The 20,256-nt window shown below is 58.5% G+C and overlaps 1 protein-coding gene across 2 annotated transcripts; it reads right to left on the reverse strand.

The window, feature by feature from the left end:
* Window positions 1–343: 343 nt before the first annotated feature.
* Window positions 344–18,283, reverse strand: KATNB1 (katanin regulatory subunit B1). Of its 2 annotated transcripts, none has more exons than XM_037041632.1 (20): window positions 18,160–18,283; window positions 16,757–17,041; window positions 12,560–12,690; window positions 10,568–10,685; window positions 6,595–6,695; window positions 6,186–6,227; window positions 5,553–5,636; window positions 5,218–5,333; window positions 4,757–4,828; window positions 4,444–4,594; window positions 4,100–4,290; window positions 3,475–3,605; window positions 3,054–3,104; window positions 2,390–2,457; window positions 2,152–2,271; window positions 1,912–2,061; window positions 1,538–1,614; window positions 1,383–1,457; window positions 1,099–1,215; window positions 344–775 (listed from the first exon to the last, which is right to left on the reverse strand). In XM_037041632.1, the coding sequence occupies exons 2-20, from the start codon at window positions 16,794–16,796 to the stop codon at window positions 643–645; spliced, it is 1,968 nt and encodes a 655-aa protein (XP_036897527.1). In that variant the 5' UTR covers window positions 16,797–17,041; window positions 18,160–18,283; the 3' UTR covers window positions 344–642. The 2 variants fall into 2 exon arrangements, with proteins under 2 accessions (XP_036897527.1, XP_036897526.1); XM_037041631.1 differs by having other exon boundaries at window positions 18,094–18,283.
* Window positions 18,284–20,256: the final 1,973 nt, after the last annotated feature.

Below are 20,256 nucleotides of genomic sequence, written 5' to 3' on the forward strand. Positions count from 1 at the left end.
GGTTGTGTGGGGGGCCAGGATGCATGCTGGGCTCTGGGCCAGCACGGTGGTGACCATGGCTGTGAGGTGGGGTCCTGGCATCCTGCAGGATTTAGCTGTTGGCCATGGAGGGCCCAGTGCACCTCTGGGAGTGTGGCTGAGACAGAGCAGGTGGTGGGCCTCCTCGGCCTCGCCTTTCTCCCAGCCATGGAGGAAGAGTTGTTGCCTCCCCTTCCTCTCTTCCAGTCAGAACTGGCCCCATTGGCCTGGCACTGCTGCCCCCTGCTGGCCACACAGCCTGGTGCACCGTCCCTGCAGAAGCCCCTGTGGCCAGATACGCCCCTCCCCGCAAAAAATCCCACAAGTAAATAGTTACAAATTTAATAAAATTTGCCTTATAAATTACAGCAGCAGCCGCAGGGCTTGGTTGGCTGCCCCAGGAAGCAAGATTTGGGCGAAGCTGGGCAGCCACTGCTGACAGGAGTTGTCCGAGTTCGGGGCTGTGGAGGCCGCCGGTGGGCCAGTGCTGCTGCCTCCAGGACGGCTGCAGGGCAGCGGAGGGGGCAGGGCAGAGGCTCTGGGGCCGGTGGGCGCACAGGGGGCAGGAGTGCAGGCTGAGGCCAGGTCCCAAGGGCTGCCAGGTGCCCCCGCCCACTGGACCCCTCAGTCCAAACTGGCCATGAGCAAGTGCAGCTCCCGGAAGGCACTGCCGTGGCGGCCGCTCAAGCCCGCCTTGCTCTTGACGAGGCTGCTGATGCCCTTGAGCTGCTTGTAGCAGAGCCGGCACTTGTGAAGCCTGTGAGCAGAGGGGCAGCAGCGCTTGAGGTGACCAGCTGCCCGGACACCATGACCCCCTGACCCGGGGGCCTTGCCTGTCCTAACTACCCCCACCTGTCTCCTAGGCTACACCAGCACTCACGGCAAAGCCAGGCTGTGGAGGAGCCCAGGCTCTGCTACCCCCACCTGATGCCCTGAGCCAGGGATTCTGCAGACACAGTAGCCTCCTCCACGGCTGTTCCAGCAGGGCCTCCCAAGAGTGGGCTGGGCCCCTGGGCCTGTGTGCCCTCACCAGGGGTGGCACCCCTGCCCCCAACACAGGCACATTGCCAGGCCCCTTACCTCTCCTCCCGGCTAATGTCCACGCCCACAGAGGGCGGGGCTGCCAGGATGTCAGTGATCAGGGGCAGAAACCGCTGCAGGATCAGCTTCAGTGAGGTGCAGCCTGTCTGGACATAGCTTCAGAGGCAGATGGAAGGATGGAGCCACAGACAGACAAACAGCAAGTACACAAAGGCAGATGGGCAGAGGCAGATCAGAGGCAGCCACCTCGAGTGGTCCCTGTGGGAGCCTCTTTGTCCCCTCCTCTCCCTGCTGTGAGGCTGGCAGGGCTTCCCCACACGTACCTCTCGTACTTGCTCTGCAGAAGCTTCTCGATCTGCGGCAGGACTGTGGTACACAGGTCCAGCTTCCACAGGGAGCTGGGGAGAGGCCCGGGGACAGGTGCCCTCAGCACCCAGCCCCGCCCATTATGCCCACTCTGCCCGCTGTGGCCACTTACGCTTTCTGGTTGACGATGTTCAGGAGGTCCACTACTACCGACAGGTCATTGATGGCCACGGCCGAGTCCACCGATGTCTGTGCAAACAGAGCACCCATCACAGAGGGCTGGGGACAGAGGCCCCTGCCTGGGTGTGGTGTGATGATGGGTTTTTTGAGGGGTATTAAAATGACCACCTAAAATAAGGATCCTTGCAAGGCCAGGCCCATAAACAGGTGCTCAATAAATAGCTGGTGAGGACGAGGGTGGAAGAAATAAAGGTGGAGTCAGCCACGCTGTGGTGAAAGGGGCTGCCTACCCCCCACCACCCCGCATCCTGTGGCCCTCTCCTTGGTCAGCCCTAAGCCTGGGGCAGGGGCGAGGATGGCCCTTGCCTTGATGTCGCCCGTGGTCCACATGGCCCGCACAGTGTCCAGGTTCTTGTGGCGGCTGGTGAGCACCACGCACATGGTGTCGTGGCCTTTGCGGATCTGCGACATGGCATCCTCGTCCACCAGCTCTGTCTGCTGGGGGATCTTCACAGCCTGGTGGGGCAGGGGCCCAGGCGCTGGCAGCAAAGCCCTACCCTTGCCCCACGGGCCTCCACCCCACCCCTGGGCAAGGTCCCCACTCACAGGCAGGAAGTCGGAAGCCTTCAGCCCTATGGGCTCGTTTCGGGTGGCCGGGATGATGGCAGGCTCGGCCTTGGGTACAGGGGTGGAAGTGACGACCTGGGGCCAGGGCGGGGCCTCAAGCTGGAGGACCAGAGCACAGTGGGTGGCTGGCCTGAGGGCTACCTCTCTGCCCCCAACCCTGGCTCAGGGTCCCAGCCCCGCTGAGAGTCTCACACCACAGCCCACCACCCTGACATACGTTTGGCACCGGGAACTGTGTGTCCATGGCTGGGCTGGGCTTTGCCGCCTCCTTGGCTATGGCCGTGTCTGGGGGGCAAAAGGAAAGGTCCTCTGGGTCAGGAAGAAGGCGGGGGTCAGGGTGAGATTCTGATGGCATCTGCAATTGTGGGGGACAGAGCAGGAGCCCGCGGGCAGCCAGGGAGGAAAGCGTCAGCAGTGTGAGTCCTGGGGAGGCCCAAGGGCAGGGGCTGTGCCTGTCCCCCACTTTCTACCTCCTCCGTCCCAGGCCTGGCAGGAAGCAGGCATCTGGAACTGTGTGTGGAGGGGGCACCGGGAAGTGTGTGCGGTGGTGGTGGGGGGGGGGTGCTTAGTGGTGAGCAGGTTACTTCTCTCACCAGACCCAGCGTGCTCCTTCACAGCACGCGTGTTGTCTCTGGACCCGAGGTGTGGGGGTCTGTCTATCTGCCCTCCTCACAAGGGGGCAGGCTCTGGGGGGAGCGCCTGCCTGCCTGCCTTGTCCGTCCGGACTCACCAGGGCCTAGCCCAGGGACCAGCACAGTTGGTGCTCTTGAGCCAGTGGGAGAGGGATGAGGGTGGTGTCAGCGAGGGGATGCCGGGGGAGGGGCGGGGGTTTGAGGACTGGGAAGCCTGGAGGCCAGGCCCTGCCCCACCCTCTAGCTCACCATCTTCTGGGGGTGCTGGGAAGGGCTCACTTCTTCGGGGTGGTGTCCGACCTGTAGAGGCAAAAGGGGCTGGGGATTCACATTGGCTGGCGGAGGCTCCTGTCTGAGCCCCTAGGGCTGAGGTCACCTGGGGTCCAGGGGCCTGTCAGGACACGGAGGTGGGTGGGAAGGTAGTTTCCAGGCATGCTGCTGCAGACTGCGGACCCTGCCCCTTCCCACCCATTTGCCCTGTGGGCCTCCCTTTGCTCAGGGGACTGAGTGGCTGCCAGGGCTCTACTGGGGCTCAGAGGACCTGGGAACAGAGTCTGCCAGGTGGGTGTTAGGAATTCGGGAACTGAATGGACGCAGCCCCTGGAGGATCGTTTGCATCCCTTTCACAGAAGGGGATGCTGGGGTTCGAAGGGTGGGAGCCAGGCCTCACTGATGCTGTTCTTGGGCTGGAAGATCTCATTGTAGTCCTCGGCGTTCCGGATCTCCGCCCGAGACTCCCGCTCGTCCCGGTCATCCTCGCTGCTGGGGCTGCGGCGCTCGCTCTCCGAGTTCTGTTTCACCCTGTAGGGGGGCTGGAGCCCGTGAGGCCAGGCCGCCCACCCCAAAGTCTTCGCGGGATGGGCCCACCTCCTGTGCTCCGCAGCACCCCAAGCCCACCTCTGAGGCTTGCTGCAGGTTGTGCTGGGCCCCCCAGTACCCCACGCCCCCAGCACCCCGAGCCCCAAGCCCACCTCTGAGGCTTGCTGCAGGCTGTGCTGGGCCCCCCAGTACCCCACGCCCCCAGCACCCCGAGCCCCAAGCCCACCTCTGAGGCTTGCTGCAGGTTGTGCTGGGCCGCTCGTAGATGCGCCGAAGGGGGGCGGNTCTCCGAGTTCTGTTTCACCCTGTAGGGGGGCTGGAGCCCGTGAGGCCAGGCCGCCCCACCCCAAAGTCTTCCCGGGATGGGCCCACCTCCTGTGCTCCGCAGCACCCCAAGCCCACCTCTGAGGCTTGCTGCAGGCTGTGCTGGGCCCCCCAGTACCCCACGCCCCCAGCACCCCGAGCCCCAAGCCCACCTCTGAGGCTTGCTGCAGGTTGTGCTGGGCCGCTCGTAGATGCGCCGAAGGGGGGCGGTGGGGAGGGGTGGCTGATGAGCCAGGGGCCGGCTGTCCTGCACGGGGTCCTGGGCCACCGTGCCTGTCCTGGTGACCCGTGTTAGGTCCACCACATAAGAGGAGACGTTGCTCTGGGAGAAGGCCACGCCTATCTGCAGGAAGGGCAGAGCTGGGGTGGGGCCCTTTCCGGGAGTGGCTAGGGCATAGGTGGGTGGGGCCCCTGCAAGGGCCTGGTGGAAGTGGGGGCCTGCTGGCCTGGTACAAGCAGCCAGGTGGCCCGACGGGAGGGTGGGCAGCTCTCTCACCAACTGGTTGTTGCAGACGGCCAGGTCGGCCACCTTGCCCCAGTTGACCGGGACCACGTCAAAGCAGCGCTCAGGCTCCCAGCCGTAGACACGCAGCGAGTCCTGGCAGCCGCTGTATAGGCAGCAGCCATCGGGGTTGAAGAGGATGCTCCTGGTCCGGGCGAGAGTGGGCTGTGGGTCCTAGGAAACCCACGGAGGCTGCGGGGACCCGAGGACACGAGGGAGCAGAAGCGGAGATGGGAAAAGCCCGCCCACATCCACACCCCACCTCCCCAGAGGAAGGGCTAAGCCCACTGCCCAGCTGCCTGCGTACCTGACGGGCCCAGGCTCCCCTTCAATACAGCTCACCACCTGGAATTTCTCCAGGTCCCAGAAACGGATTGTCCTGCAAAGGTAGCCAGGCCATGCTGGAGCCAGGGCCCCCATCTGGCCTCCAAGCAGGCCAGTGGCTGGGGCGGCCAGCTTCTTTCTCCTCCTGCCCCCACTCAGAGCCATTAAGGGCAATGCCTTGGGCAGGGTAGGGTGGGGCTGCTGGCCCTGGGCAGGCTCGGGGAGGGGACTCTGGGCGGGAGACTAACAAGGGCTTTGGACCAAAGTCCGGAGGGATGGCACCAGGGTCCCACGTGGTCTGGGCTGGCAGTTAATACCTTCCACATAGGCTCATCAAGCATATGACACCCTGGGTCACAGACACAGACTGGGGACAGACACACACACTCGGAGGCAGAGATGTGAGGAATGGCGGTCATGGGCAACGGGCCTGCGCCCCCTCACCTGTCGGAGCTGCCAGAAGCCAGGAGGTACTCGTTGGGGTGGAACTCCACCACACTGACAGGCCCCGTGTGGCCAGGGAACTCGGACATCATCTTGCCAGCGGTCAGATCCCAGAGCTGCGGCGGGGTGGGGAGGGGGTGAGGACCAGGCTGGGCCCTGCCACTCCCCCCCCCCACTCCACCGTTCCAGCCCAAGCTCTTTATCCACACTCCACCGTCCACTCTGGATGGGCTGGGGACACGCAATGCCAACCAAGAGGGAGGTGAGGACCCCGCCTGAGTGTGGCCAGCAGACGCCAGCCCGCAGCCCTGGGCCCCAGTTGTGCTTGCGGGTACCTTCACTGTGTGGTCATCTGCAGCTGATGCCAACCACTTCCCGTCGGGGCTGAACCGGAGACACCGCACGGCCTGGCTGTGCCCCTGAGGAGAAGGCAGGGCATGGGGCTCACCTGAGGGGCTGGCCCAGGGGGCTCTCCTTCCCACTCCCCCACCGGGGAGCCGGCAGCGAGGGGACAGACTCCCAGGAGATGCCACTGAGTAAGGCTCCCCATACGCGGTCACGGACCCTGTCCCGCAGGCTGCTCTAAGAACTCAAGATTGCCCTCTCTGCACGCCAAAGGGTCTGCAGACCTCCAATACTAATTCCACATTAACCTCAGTGCTCCTACACTCCTGTGCATAGGCACCCCCTCCCCTGATGGTGCCTGTTTCCTGCCTGTAAAACCAGAGCACAGGGCACAGTTTGGTAAATGCAGTTCTGAGGGAATTTGTGGAATGCTGGGGGTCCGGTGGACCACCCACAGCACCCCTGCTCTGCTCTGGGTCCACGCTTCCCATTGGGACTCTCGTTTGCCACGTTCTCACCCATGGTGGACAGCAGGGCCCTCCTGCCCCTGCCAGTCGGGGCCCCACCCATGCTCCATTCCTGCAAGGTGCTTGTGGGACCACCCACGAGGGTGCCTTCCTTACCCTGTACCGGAAGACACAGCCTTTCCTCCGGATGTCCCAGAGCTGCAGGGAGAGGAGCAGAGGGGCAGAGTCAGGAGAGGTCACAGCCCCGGGTGGCTGGGGCTGGACAGGCCTAAGGCCTGGGCCGCAGGGCAGTGTGTGGCTGTGAACAGAGAAAGGCTCCGGCACCTCCAAGCCATCACACCCCACATGACAGGACTCTTGAAACTGTGCACTAAAGCTGGTAATTCCGGGCAGAAATGTCTGCCGAGCGCCTCCACACTTCCCTTCTCTAGGCAGGTGTGAATGCTGCCACAGAGAGAGAAGACGCCCCCGCAAAGAGCCAAAAACCTGCCCCCGCAGAAAGGACACACAGCTGGGTCCCACTGCCAGCCTAGGGCAAGACACAGGGCTCAGCGTGGCATCTCACCTTGATGTTCGTGTCCTGGGACCCCGAGGCCACGAACTCGCCGTACGGGTGGAAATCCAGGCTGCAGATGTTGGCTTTGTGTCCCACGAGTGTGCGGAGGACTAGCAGGAAGCAAGAAGAGACAGCATGTGGGAGGTGGACAAAATGGCGGAGGAGAAGGGCTGTTGTGTGTGCGTGGGCTTTAACATTAACTGAAGAAGAGCACAGATTTTAAAATGTGGGGGGAATCAACCCTGACAACTAATCTTCTGGTTTTCCTTCTGAAAAGCAACAGCCATTTCTGTTACTAACTGAGCCCCCAGAAATGCATCCGGAGCCTCTCCCCCCGCTCCGGTTTGCCTCTGGACTGGACCCTGTGTGCTCTCCTGAGAGCGAAGGGCAAGGGGTGCCAGGGAGAGGAACGTGGTGGGCAAAGGCCCCAGGGAGGGCACGTGGAGGGCACACCTGGGGTAGCCCTGGGGCCCACACTAGTCCACCGTCCCAGGGAGGGTGGCTGTAAGGACGGGCCTAGGGCCTCAGAACCTGGGTCGTGGGGCAAATCACCTCCTGCTGCCCCAGGAAACCACGTCTTCCACCCTTCAGGGTTCTGCAGGCAGCTCCCTGGCCCAGTCCAGCTCGGCCCGCAGGGAAATCGTGTTTCTGTCTCTGGTACCAATCAAATTTGCCTCCTCTTTCTGGCCTGGTGTGTCTTCCTTTTTAAAAGATTTATAATTCCGCTGTCTGAATGGACCCGATCACCCCACGAGAGCTGGGGCCAAGTGGTACAGGAGTCCAGCCATGCTTGGGTTGGGGCCCAGGTGAGACAGGGTGCCAGAGAGGTAGTGAGCTCTCCGTTGACGGAGGTGTTCACACAGACACCAGACACACCACTTCAGGGACGAGAGTCGAGCTCTGAGCACCAGGTGAACTAAACAAACTACTGTACAACAGTCTGTACCCCTCCGGGTCCAGTCCCGGGGCTCTGGAGCCAGGCAGAGGGGGAGCAGTCGTTGGCCCTGCTCCTGGTCTGCCGTGTGGCCCTGGGCAGTCTCATGCAGGGTCCTGGTGAGGATTATGTAATGCAATGGACGTAAAGTTCTTAGCGTGAGCCGGACGTGCAATAAGTGCTCAATAAATGCGAGTTATAAAAATCCTTGTACTGTCTTCCTGCACAAGCCCTGGTTTCATCCTTTCCTGTCTCCCATGCTGAACCTTCTCCTCAGGCACTTGTCCTGGTTCTCAGTCCTGTGGCCCCAGGGATGACCCAGTACTTGGTGCCATGGCCTCTGGGCAGCCCCCTTGTCCCAGGACACCCGCCGAGCACCTCTGTGTGCCCTGCACAGGCTGAGTGACTTCTGAGCATGAGCCTCCCCAAGCCCGGCACTGCCAGGGGGCGGGTGAGGGCCAGAGGCTCTGAGGGGGAGTGGCCCACTGGAGGCCAACCAGCAAGGTGCAGAGCCAGAATCTAAACCAGGCGCCTTCCTCTTGAGCCGCTGGGTCACACGTGTCTCAAGCTCCCAGGACAGGACAGGCACAGCTGAGAGTGGGTAACAGAGAGCTGCTTTGGCTGCCATCTGCCTGGAGGATGAAGCCCATCCCACTGCCCACCACATGCACGCACCCCACTGTGTGGGCCTCTGCAGGGGCCCAGTGCGCTCCCTTTACGTCCCTTGAAGAGTGTGACAGGGCACCCGCCGAGCCTGTCCACTGCGCAATTAACTCCATCGCACCAAACCCTGCGAGGCTGCCCCTCCTCACTATCTGTGGCAGCACATGCCATCCGGCCCAGGCCCTGAAGGGGGCGGACTCCTGCTGGCTCCTGCTTCGGCCCCCAGCTCGGAGTGGCATAGCCAGGTTTCCAAACCCTGCCACACCCGGAGAGGACGTCCCGCCCTGCGTGGGCCGGCTTTGTGAAGCGCAGGCAGCCGTCCTGTGGCATCCCAGCTGATCCGCCCTTGCCCTCCTCCTCGGGCTGTGCCATGGAAAGCAGGCAGGACCACATTCTTCTGGCGTGACTTCTGCCTTTGCTCTTCTGTCCCAGGAGGGCCCTCAGGAGGCCTCCATCACAGGAGCTGCCATGGGAGTCCCAGGAGGGAACCCCCAGCCCTCCCAGCTGCTCATCCTCTGCCCAAACCCTCCAGTGATGGGCTGCCTTTCAAAGCCACCAGTGTGATAGCAGCTCTTCCAGAACGCCTCCTGTCCCCAGGTACCAACTGGCCTGTCCCATTCACTCATGCAGTGGTGGGCAGGGCCGGAGGTAGGCGTGAGGTCTCAGCTCTTCCTGCCAAGGCTGCCGAGGGCAAGTTTCTCTCCTACCAGAGAAACCCCCCAAACTCAAGGCAGCAAATGGCAAGGTGGAGACCGCTGGGATGGGAACTTTGACACAAGGATGCGAGTCCCAGCTCCTGCCACTCCTGGCCACGGGGCTGTCACCAAGTGTGAGGCCTGACCGACCTGGCTCTGCACCAGAACCCCCTGGAAGCTCACTGAAAGCCGGGAACTGGGCCGCCGCTGTTCTGAGCCATGTCCTGGGAGTGGGGTCTGGGCCACGTGTGTGTGACGAGCCTGAGAGCGGCCAGCCCTGGGAGACCAGTTCCTAGGGGTTCCAGACAGCGGCCTGCGGTTGGTCTTCACCCACCTTAAGGAGCGCTCACATCTCCCTTACGTGTGAAATACTCGTGGCTGAGAACACATGGTGCCCGTGTCTTCTCTTCTGCCCTTGCTCCTCAGGGCCTGGTGAATGGCTGGTGCTGTCCACTGGGATCTGGGTCCAGGCAGAGGCTCCCCAGATGGAGAACCCCCTTTTGCTTGAGGCTTTCTGCTTTCTCAGCTGGAGGCCAGGCAGCCGGCCTTGTTCCACCCTGGCCCCTTGAGTCCAGCAATGCCCCAGCACAGATGACGTGGGTCCTGTGTGTGGCCCAGGCTGTGGCTCAGCGGGGCCATGTGCTGAGTTGCTAAGCCTGCAGCTCATTCGTTCTGAGATCCTGGAGTCCGTTCTTCTTAAGCAGCCCACCACTAGGTGGGCAAGCATCACCCAAGAGGCCCGGGGATGCCATCTTTCTTAAGGGCCATCTACACAAGAAGTCAGCTGCTGTTGGGCAGGATGAACCTGGCAGTGGGTGTGTGTGGCTGTGTGTGGATGACGGCCACTGTCCTACAGCAAAGGCAGACACATGCCAGGAGAGGCCCGGAGACCTGTGAGTCTCAGCTCAGCAGGGGGCTTCTTCTGGGAAAAGCAGGCTTGCCAAAATCCACGCCAACCTTTCTCCCCCTGTCCTTCAGGCCTCGGGTAGCCTCCTGCCCAACCTGCTAAAGGGGCCGGACGAGAGGCGGGCAATCAACAGAGAGCGACGGGTTTGCTTGGACCTCTCAGTGTGGGCCTGCACAGTGTTCTGTGCTAACGTACCAAACGTTTTTAGAAAGAAATTGCAGCATAACCATGCTGTTTAGATAGATGGAGGGAAGGAGCAGAACTCCAGGGAAAAGGAGAGGGACAGAGGCTCCCTCTCTCCACTGTGGATATTTGCAGAACTACTGGCATGTGACCTCCGCACTCCGTCTAGCCCCTCAAATGGCGAAAATGCAATCAAAGCGAAGTACAGGGGGACAGAAGGCCGGGCCGCCCCAGTCCCGCTCCTGCAGGCAGCAGTCAGAGATGCTGAGTGGGGGCCTCGGGGTGCCCCCAGTATGCCCTACACAGCTACATCACCTCTTCATGTGTGCTGTGTGGCCCCTGGTGGCGCTTGATGTCCTTCCAGGTTCTGAATCCACACATACACCTACCCGCCCATACACACAGTCATCCATTTGGACATTACTAGGCAGCTCCTAGGTGCGCGCACTGAGATGGGACTGGTCACTCCTGCTGGGCTAGTGGTGGGGGTGGTCACCACGCTGTCTGGTCAGTGATCTAGGAGGGAGGCACCCAACCTAGTCGGGACAGAGGGAAGTGACTAAACGGGGGCCTTCGGGGAAGGAAAGCACAGAGGCCTACTTTTGGCAGCTTCCAGGTCCCAGACACGGATGGAGCCCGACTGTGAGCCAGCCACAATGAGCTCCTCGGGGGCGTTGAGGCGGACACTCTCCACTGGGGACGTGTGACCTGTCAGGCTCTGTGGAGAGAAGGTGGAGGCTTCAGTGCACTGCGTGGACAGACACCCAGCTGCTGCCCCAAACGAGGGGACCCCAGGAAGTACATCAGCAAGAAGTGGCCCAAGCAACAAAGCCACACCCAGCTCTCCCAGACGGTGGAGCAGCTGCCTCCCTTGGCCTTGGCCTCAGCTCCCAGGGCTAAGAGTGGGTCAGACCCCGGTCATGCTTCCCACCCCTTCCCCTGTTCACCATGCTCCTGACAGACGCCACTGAAGAAATGGCCCTGGGCCCCTTGGAGGGCAGCAGCCAACCCTTTGGTCCAAACTGCCACCCACCTAGGCTCTGCTCCATCTCTACTCTCTGCCTGGCCCAAGCCCCTCAGGAGTGGAGACCACGACAGCGGTGAGGCCTGGCTCGCCAGCGGCACCCATCCTGCCCCTCTGAAAGGCCTGGATCCCCGAAGGACCCAGCCACGCTCCCAGGAAGGGGCTCTCAGAGCCCACAGCCTGGGAGTCACTCTGCTGGAAAACACAGACAGCCTCATCCAACCGGAGCTGGGCCAGGCTGAGACCAGGAGGAAGGGTGGAAAGTGCCGGCATCTCCAGCTTTCTGCAGAGAGGCCAGAATCGGAAACCTGTGGAGGGTCACTCCACAGCCCACAGCCTGGTGGTGACTCCATCAGTGTTTGCTAAGACCATTCCTCATGGAGGTCGGGGACAGAAAAACTGCTCCTCAGTGAGAAGCAGCTGGTCTGACTCCCGAACGCCGTGGGCAGGAGTGCACCTCGGTAGGACCTCGTGAGTCGAAAGCATGATACTACCCGGTGCTGCACGGGAGTGGGGACAGAGTGGGGACAGAGTGGGGACAGAGTGAGGGTCTGTCGTTCCTGGTTGGAATGTAAACTGATTTCTGGGGGCAACTTGGCAATCTGTTTTGAAAGTCTTTTTAAAAAAAGTGCACCCCTTTGGATTGAATGCATTGATCACAGATCTATTCAAAGATGTAGGCAGACAGGAATGTTCACCGTGTGGCTAAGCAGAGCCAAACGGCTGTGCAGGGCCTCCACACTGGGGGTGGGGCTCCACTTCTGGCTCCTCCCACAACGGCATACCACCAGGCCATTAAAGATTGTGTCATTAGAAGGGATTTGTTGACACAGGAAAATGCTCACATATTGTTATTTTTAATAACGTATTGTTCCATTCAATAACATATTTCTGTGTTTGCACATGTGTGTGTGCTTGCGCATGTGTGTATGCACAGAACCACTCCTGCACATGCATGCACCTGCATGTCTGTGTATCTATATAAGCACCTACAAGGGCACCGACCAAAACACCAGCATAGTGGTCTTTGGATGATGGAACTCTGTACAATTCACAGTCGTGCTTTTTCCTCCTTTATGACTTCCTGTTTCAGACCCCAGTTTTCGGCACTGAATGCAGTCGTGTGCGCAGGAGGGGAGAGTGCTGTCAGAGGACCAGCTCCCTGACCTGCTCCAAGCGCCCTGAGATCCTTTTAGTGCAATGAGGTGGGGAACGCATCAGTCACCCCACACAGAGCTGAGCATGGGCGGACGGGCTCTGGGCAAGGCAGGCTCAAGTTCATTTTAGCCTTCTCATGTAGGCTCCCAGAGTGCTGTTCTACAGCGGGGGGGGGGGGGGGCGGGGGGAGAGGGGGGACATCCCCTTTCCGAGGACCGGCCACTGTCCCTGCCATCTGGAGTTGCCCTGGGTCTCCCTGAGCAGACAGCTAGGGGAGGCACGGATGCTGTGCTCTGTCCCCCTACCCTCAGGATGGGCACCCAGAGGAGCGGGTGCCTGCTGCCACCTACAGCCCCGCCCTCTCACAGTCCCCTCCCCTGCCCTGCCCCCACCCGCCAACCGAGGCTCACCATGATGCAGTTGGGCTTGTTGATGGACCACAGGTTGACGCGGCAGTCATCCCCGCCTGTCGCCAGCAGCCGCCCGGAGCCTTTGCCCAGCACCAGCGAGGACACGTTGCTGGCATGGGCGACAATCTCCTCTGCACAGGAAAGGGCACGGGGGGCCAGTCAGGTGCTGGACAGGCCACATGGGGCAAGGGTGGGCTTGGCCCTGCTTGGCCACCAGCTCTGGCACCAGATGCCCCTCTCAAAGGCTCTGGCCTTTGGCTCCCCTTTGGGCCCAGACACCCCTTGTGATACCAGTTGACAAGGCTGGGCCTGGGCCTGAACCAGAAACGGCTATTTCTCAACCCCAGTCATTCCCGTCCCACCCCGAGGCCTCCTGGTTTTCTTCCTTTTTCTGCACATTCACTGGTAATAGTATTGACCTTACTATGCTCGATTTTTAAACATGACTTGCTATTTTTGTTTAACTCTGTCTTGTAAGCAATAATATCCATGAAGTTATAAGTGTGATATGTTTAATATATTTTTTCTGATACAAAAAGGGAAATGAAAACAATAACTAAGATAGAAAATATTGACCCACATACCACCTAAGCACCTTGTGAGTTGCCGCTCGCTGTGTATACAAACTCCTCTTTGGGGAAGACACTTTAAGAACCAATTAGGTCAAATCTAAACAAGCTGTCCCCCGGGGAGCTCACCCAGGGCTTCAGCCCCCGGCTTCAGAATCATGGACCTCATTCTAATCCGAGCTCCACTCTTGCAGGCTGTGTGGCCTGAGACAAGTCACTCGTCCTCTTTGAGGGCTGGGTTCCTCGTCTGGTACGTGGGGATAATAACGGAGCCTGGCTCACTGAGCTGCTGAGGATTCAGTGAGACATGCCTGTGAGCTAGAGCAAGGGCTCTGTGTTGTCAGGCAGGCTGAGGGCGATCACCGCGAAGACCACGGGCACTGGGACCCCCGGTGGGCACGGGAAGGTGGGCTGCACAAAGAGAGGGCAGCTCACTGAGAGGTCTGGGTGTGAGGGGGTGGAAGTGAGGGCTGACCAGACAGAGTGGGAGGCGAGATCTTGGTGGGCAGCCTCAAGGGCCCCTGGTCTGGCCTGTTGGGGCAGCGGTGGGGCAGCAGAGTAAAGCCCCAGGGGCATCAGTGCTCCAGGGGGAACCAGGCACAGCCAGGAGCCAGGAGGCAGCCCAGGTCTCTAAGCTCATTCCTCAGTGAGTCCCTCCTGGGAAGAAGAGATAGACAGGACAGGTCTCCGGACCCAAGAAGAGGGAAAACCCCACCATGCCAACACGCTGAGGCAACTAGGGAGCAACTGGGAGGCTGGCTCAGGCAACAGCCTCGGGCAAATAATGGTAGATACAACCCTCCCCCCTGCCTGGGGGTCTCTGTGGTAAGGACCTCAGACCACAGGGAAGCTGGGGAACGGGGTCCAGGAAGGCTGCTGGCCCGGCAGCCTGGCTCAGAGGGGCTATCAACACTGCCCGGGAACCTGGCCGCAGGCTTGACCCCAGGGCCTGGACAGAGCCAGGCACAGGTGGCAGCCAGCCCCTGTTGGGGTGAGAGTCCCCTGCAGCCCAAATGCCAGGCAGGGACTCAGGGCCCTGACCCTCTCTAGCTCTGGACGCAGCAAGGACAGAGTAACCTGGGCTCTTCCAGGCTCTAGCCACAGATACTGGTCTGTTCAAGGGCTTCTGCAGGGTCAAAGTGCCATCCAGGCCAGAAAGCGGCAAACCACCTTCTCCCTGAGCACTCACCCCCAAGCCTCAGGCACTCTGCCCTTCTCTGACGCCACTCCGTGTGTGCCCTGTCCCCACCCGTGACCCATCTACAGGCCTGGGTGTCTACCCTGCCTCTCATGCTTTCCAGGGAAAGTTCTGGCTGAGCCCACCTCACGGGGCCTCCTGGGCACACCGCCATCCCTCTCTGGGCCTCAGGACCACTGCCCCTGGAGACAGCCATTATATATTTGATTCGTGGGAGCCTGCTCCAGGCCCGGCACTGGCGAGACGGCGGGGGAATGACAGTGGTAAAGTTCTCATCTTCATACTCCTGCCTGGTCAGCTAGTTCCTGGGCCAGGGCAAACAGCTGGGAGAGCCACAGACTTGGGGGTGAAAGGAATTTGGAGGCTAGGCCCTTCTAGAAGGGCTCAGACCACTCCCCTCTAAGCAGCCCAATCAGGGACTGACCAGAGCCCCCGAGGGCCGGGAGGGAGGAGGCGGCACACCACGGGCACCACGCAGAGGCCTCAGCACAGGGAACTGGCCAAGGGCTCCCCTCTGGCCTGAAAGACAAACCGGCACCCAGGCCTGGGTACTGGATTTTAGTGCAAACAGATGAAGGTCGCACAGAATCTACAGGTGGCTGCTGCTCCACCCTGTGGCAGATGCCCACGCCAGCTTCCCAAGCACAGGTGGCACAACCCGGGCCCGGTGTCCCAGCCAGAGCTGGGAACACCGCATTCTGGCCAGAGGCACAAGTATTCAGTGACCCCATGCGGGCCAAGCACCTTCTGAGTCTCAGACTCTTGAGCCACAGGGAGTCAGAGGTCACTAGCCTTGGGCCCTTCAGATAGCTAAACTGCTGTGCAGGGAAAGTGTGAAACACCTGAACATGTGACCTCCCACCCGAGCACTTTCACTGTCACATGGTCTTGCCTTTCAGCTAAAGCAAAGCCTCCGAAGGGCTGGGGTCCTCATCAGCCTCCGTGGGACCACATTCTCCCCAACGCTGTGCTGCAGCCCATGGCTCCCTAGACGTCTTCCATCGCTCTGAACTTCCCACCCCAGGGCCTTTGTACGTGTGGCTCAGGAAGCCTTCAATACCTTCCTACCCTACTTACCATCGCCTAGTTAACTGATTCAAAGCACAGGTCCAGCTTAGAATTTAAAGAGGGACAGAGGGGTGTGGTGCTCTGATTCCTGCCGGTCGCGCTCCCCAGGCTCGCACTCCATTTCACAGGGACCTTGCCTATTTTGTCACCTACTGCCTGGCTCTAGGCTCAGGAAAGGCCAGTTGTTACAGGGATTGATGTATAACCCCAGGAAACGCAAAGCCACTCGGTCCAAAGTGCACCTTCCTTAGGAAACCTTAACAGGATTTTCCCAGAAGCCTCAGGCTCAGAGGAGCAATTGGAAAATGGTCCAAACCTCTCATTTTACAAATAAAGACACCGAGGCCCAGCAAATAGCTTTGCCCAAATTCCCACAGTTAAGGAATGAAGGAGCCTTGCCCCAGCTCTGGAAACTGCCAAGGAACAACTCATAGCATAGGTGACCAGCTGGGCACCAAAATTACGCCAACCAGTTACTCCAAGGGGGGAGGGGAATGGCCTACAGAGGCACCAATGAATAGGGCAGCAGTCCTCAAAAAAAAAAAAAAAAAAGAGAGAGATCTGGGGAAACTTGGAGTCTTCAAGACCAAAACTATTTTTATAATAATACTAATACAGTATCTGACTTTTACGCTCTCATTTGCTCATAAGAACCCAGTGGAGTTTTCCACTGTGAAGATATATGACGTGATGACATCATCACTAACAGCATGTTTGATGACGTGTCCTTGTTTGAAAATGTCCCAGTATTGCTAACATGGCAAATAATGGTAGATACAACCCCCATGAACAAAACCTCTCTGGGGCCCTCAGTAATTCTTTAGAGGATAAAGAAGTCCTCCGATCAAAGAGCTTGGGACTGCCACGTAATGATGGGGGTGGGTTGTGCCCACACTCAGTTATGTGCCAGAGACCTGCCAACATCCCTCTGCCTGTCCTCTCTCCTGGCCCCGCCCCAAGATGCCCTCACAGGATTGGGGAAGTTTGACTTTGGGATGTCTGAAAATGCCAGAAAAGTCTTTCAGAATTTCTCGCCCCACCCTGCCTGTCAGCCTGACTGGAACCCTTGCACTAAGTGCTTTATTACGTCCATTTTCCCACTTGAATATCGCAGCAACTCCAGAACATTGGTGTGATTATCTGTACAGACAGGAAACTCAGCCTTCCAGAAGGTTAGTCGCCTGACCAACGCCACCCAGCTAAGTGCCAAAGTCATTACTTGCATTTGGTCTGTCTTAATCCAAGGCCTGGGAGTCTCCCCTTGGGCCAAGAACAGATGACAAAGCTGGGGGTTCAGGCCACCCCAAGAACAAACATCTAACAGGGTAAATGGGGTGTGAAAAAAAGAAGAAATCCACTCACGCAACTTCCAGGCCATCTTGGTGACCACAGGGGTGGCCATCCTTCAGTTGTCTGGCAGCTGAAGCTCCAGCCACAAAAGACTGTCTTCCTTGAGGGGTGGGGGTGGACCCCCCCAGATCTGCCAATCAGGTTGGCAGGGAGTTCCCACACATCCAGGCAGACAGAATGCCTTTCTCCGGCTCTGGACTGACTCTTAGTTTTAAATCATCCACAGCAGCCTGAGCACACCTGGCAGGATCCTGGATCATGGAATGTCAGGCTGAGCCATCTCAGCTCAACAGCAGGCTAGAATGCAAACAGAGGAGACGGCTTGTTAGGAAACACTGGGTGGAAAGCTCAGTGGGGGCGGGGGGACTGATTTGCAGACTGTGGTTACAGCTCTCTGGATCACCAAGGCCACTTGATAAAGACAGACACCCACCAAAACCATCAGGGCCAGGAGCTGCACTACAAATGAAATTTGAGAATCAGGAAAGGGGGCACCTCAGGTGGGGCGACTGGGAACACAGGGAAAAAGAAAGTCCTCCCAGAGGCCAGGGTGATGGGAGGAGGCGCTGCACCAGGAGACTGGTGCCGGAGGTGCAGCAGCCGCAGTGGAGCGAGGAAGAGCACATGGCTGCAGGTTTGATAGATTTCTGGGAGTCACCGTTTTGTCTGACCCATAGGAAGGGGGTGGAGTCAAGGCTAAGCTTAAAGGCCCAGGATAGGCACCCCAGGGACAGGTACTGAAGTCTTCTCTGGGGAGAATGTCAAACAGGGCCCCGAGGATCTATCACCCCAACCTCCACCCCCAGTCTGTGGCAAGGGAACTACTCCTGGTCTCTTGAAATTCCCAAGGACAGCGCTGGGAACTAGGTCCCAGCTGGGCATGAGTCGGTATGACTCCTCAACTTTAAAAGGCCACCTACGGTGCCTCCTCTCCCTTCCTCCACGCCTTTTTTTCCCATGAAACCTCTCCTCTCCATCCCTTCTCCTAGGTTCCCCAGTCCTGCCTCTCTAGTCCCCCATTCACATACATGTTGTCTCCTGAGTTCCCAAATGTGGTACCTGTCTCGCCAGACCCCTTTACTGCCCTTTCCCCTCTGCTACCAGTATCTCCATTCATTCACTCTCGTGCTTCCAGCGTCCCTATTCATCACCCATCACCCCGCAGACCCCCAGCTCTGCTTCCGGCCTCCCCCGTTTGGCCCTCAGGCCTCCACGCCGGTCCCACCCCACCCGAGCTAAGGCTGGTGCCTTGGCCTCCGCTGATCCTCCCACTCCTCTCAGCTTGCGGGGACGGGTTCCAGCCTCCCCGTGCCCAGAGCCCTCTCCGCCGCAGCGCGGCCTGGCCCCACCTGGCTCGGCCCGGTGCAGGGCCCACCATCCGTCCCCTCGCCTCCTCTCCCCGTAGCCCACTCCACCTGCAGCTGCGGCTCCCGAGGCCGAGGCTCTGCTCCAGCGACCCCCACTTGCCTCCATCCCCTGCCCTGATTGGCCGCTGCTTGACAACCGACCCTCACAACAAAACCTCCGACTCAGAGCCCCGCCCTCCTCGCCTGTCGCACCAATCCGTCTCCGCGAGAGCCCCTCCTGCCGCCAGGTTTGGCCAATCAAAGCAGGCACTTCTGCCGCTTTCCGTAAGTACCCTCCTTCTTTTCCCAAATTGGGCTAATCACAAGGAAGGAGCGCTCGAGAGCCGCCCCTCGGCCTCAAATGAACCAATGCCAGCTGCCTTTCATTGGGCCCGCCTCCGCCTCAAACTTTCCCTTTCCTCCACCTTACCTTTTCTTCCTCGAACCTAGTTTGCATTTAAAAAATTTGCGAGGCGACCTCCAATGGCGGCCGCACCAATCGTTTTAGCAGCCGTCCCAGTTTGACCAATCAGCGTTCTGATTATTGAAACACCAATTCCCAAGTAGCCAATGGGAAGGGAATATTGGGAGCAGAGTGAAGCTGTGAAAGTTCCATCTTGGAGTGGGGCGAAGCCAGGAGAAGTACCCAGCATTTTGCAGTGTCTCTTGCTTCTTCCTTTTACCTGAGGGCAGTTCCACAGGTGGTCTGAAAGCCTTTCCCTTTTCTTTGGTTGGAACACCTGCTTGAATCTCCAGAGGGGAACAGAGACTGATTCCGGGTCCGAGTCGGGCATGGAGCTGGGGAGGCTTGACCCCACGGCCGACGTCTCGGTGGATGGAGGAGTGGGACGCTGCCTTATGGGGGTCGCCGACTAGGGATCCAAGAAACGCAGGCTTTATTTGTGATTCGTGGGTGGAATGGGCTTATTCACCAGTGTACTGCAGCGTCTGCCGGAGGGAGGTAGAGTGCCCATTCGTCACGTTGTACTGTGGAAGCTGTCCGAAGAGGTGCATGGGCACTACCAAAAGAGGCATAGATTAGCAGAATAAAATCCGGTCAAAACTGTCCACGCTATATTCTCATCTTTTTATATGAAAACTTCATAGAGGAAACTTGAAAGAATGCTATAATGATGTATAATACTGTAATGATATGATGACCCAGAAAGTTACCATGTGGATTTCAACTTTATTGCTAACTTTTTGCTATATTCGTGTGTGTGTGTTTTCCGAACCATCTGAGAGCTGTAGATATCAAGACATTTCACCCTGGCACTAAGTACTGTGGATCATGTAACTCTTAAAAGTCAGTCCCCTGTGCTACATAACCATTGTATCACCACACCCAAGAAAACTAACAACTCTTTTCCAATCCAGATTTTCGTAAACATCCCCAAAAATAGTTTTAATGATTTTTTTCTAACTAGGATACAATCAAGATTCAGCACACTCGGCTCTTTTAAGCTCAATCTATTTTGGTTTCTCCAGTGTTTTTTATTTTTTTAACAGCACTGATCTTTTAAAGAGATTGGGCCATTTACCTTGTAGATGGTCTCACGTTATACTTTTCTCTGGTGTTTTCCTTGTAGTGTCATTTACCTTATTCCTTTCCCCCCCCGAATTTCTTCTTAAACAGAAGTTAGAGCTTGATTAGATTCATGGTCACCATTTTGAAACACTTTATACTGAAGTATATGTACTATAAACCCCACATACCGCAAGCGTACGAGGTGGATGAAATTTTCACCATCTGAACATAATTCAGGTCAAGAAGGGTATTACCAACACCCCAGAAGTCCCCTTGGTGTCCCCTTCTGTTCACTAATCCTCATCCCCAAGAGTGGCCACTATCCTGACTTCTAAGACCATTGATGAATTTTGCCTTCTGTTGTTCATTGTAGTAATGGGATCATGAGGTGTACATACTTTCTTGTATCTGGAAGCTTTGATACTATTTTTGAGAAATACCACCACGTGGTTATGTTTCCACTGAGCCTGTGCAGGGTTTCTCCACCTCAGTATTATGGACGTTTTGGGCTGGATAATTCTTGAGACTATCCGAAGAGCCGATGCAGTAGGGGGAGGGACAGGAAGTCGATGAGGAAGGTGGCCAAGGTCCTAGGCTACAGATAAAGAAAGGAAGGAGAGAAAGGCTGGTGCCGGAGC

This window comes from Sturnira hondurensis, unplaced genomic scaffold (assembly GCF_014824575.4).
Source record: "Sturnira hondurensis isolate 20B ecotype Veracruz unplaced genomic scaffold, ASM1482457v3 Scaffold0003090, whole genome shotgun sequence".
Classification (NCBI taxonomy): Eukaryota; Metazoa; Chordata; class Mammalia; order Chiroptera; family Phyllostomidae; genus Sturnira; species Sturnira hondurensis.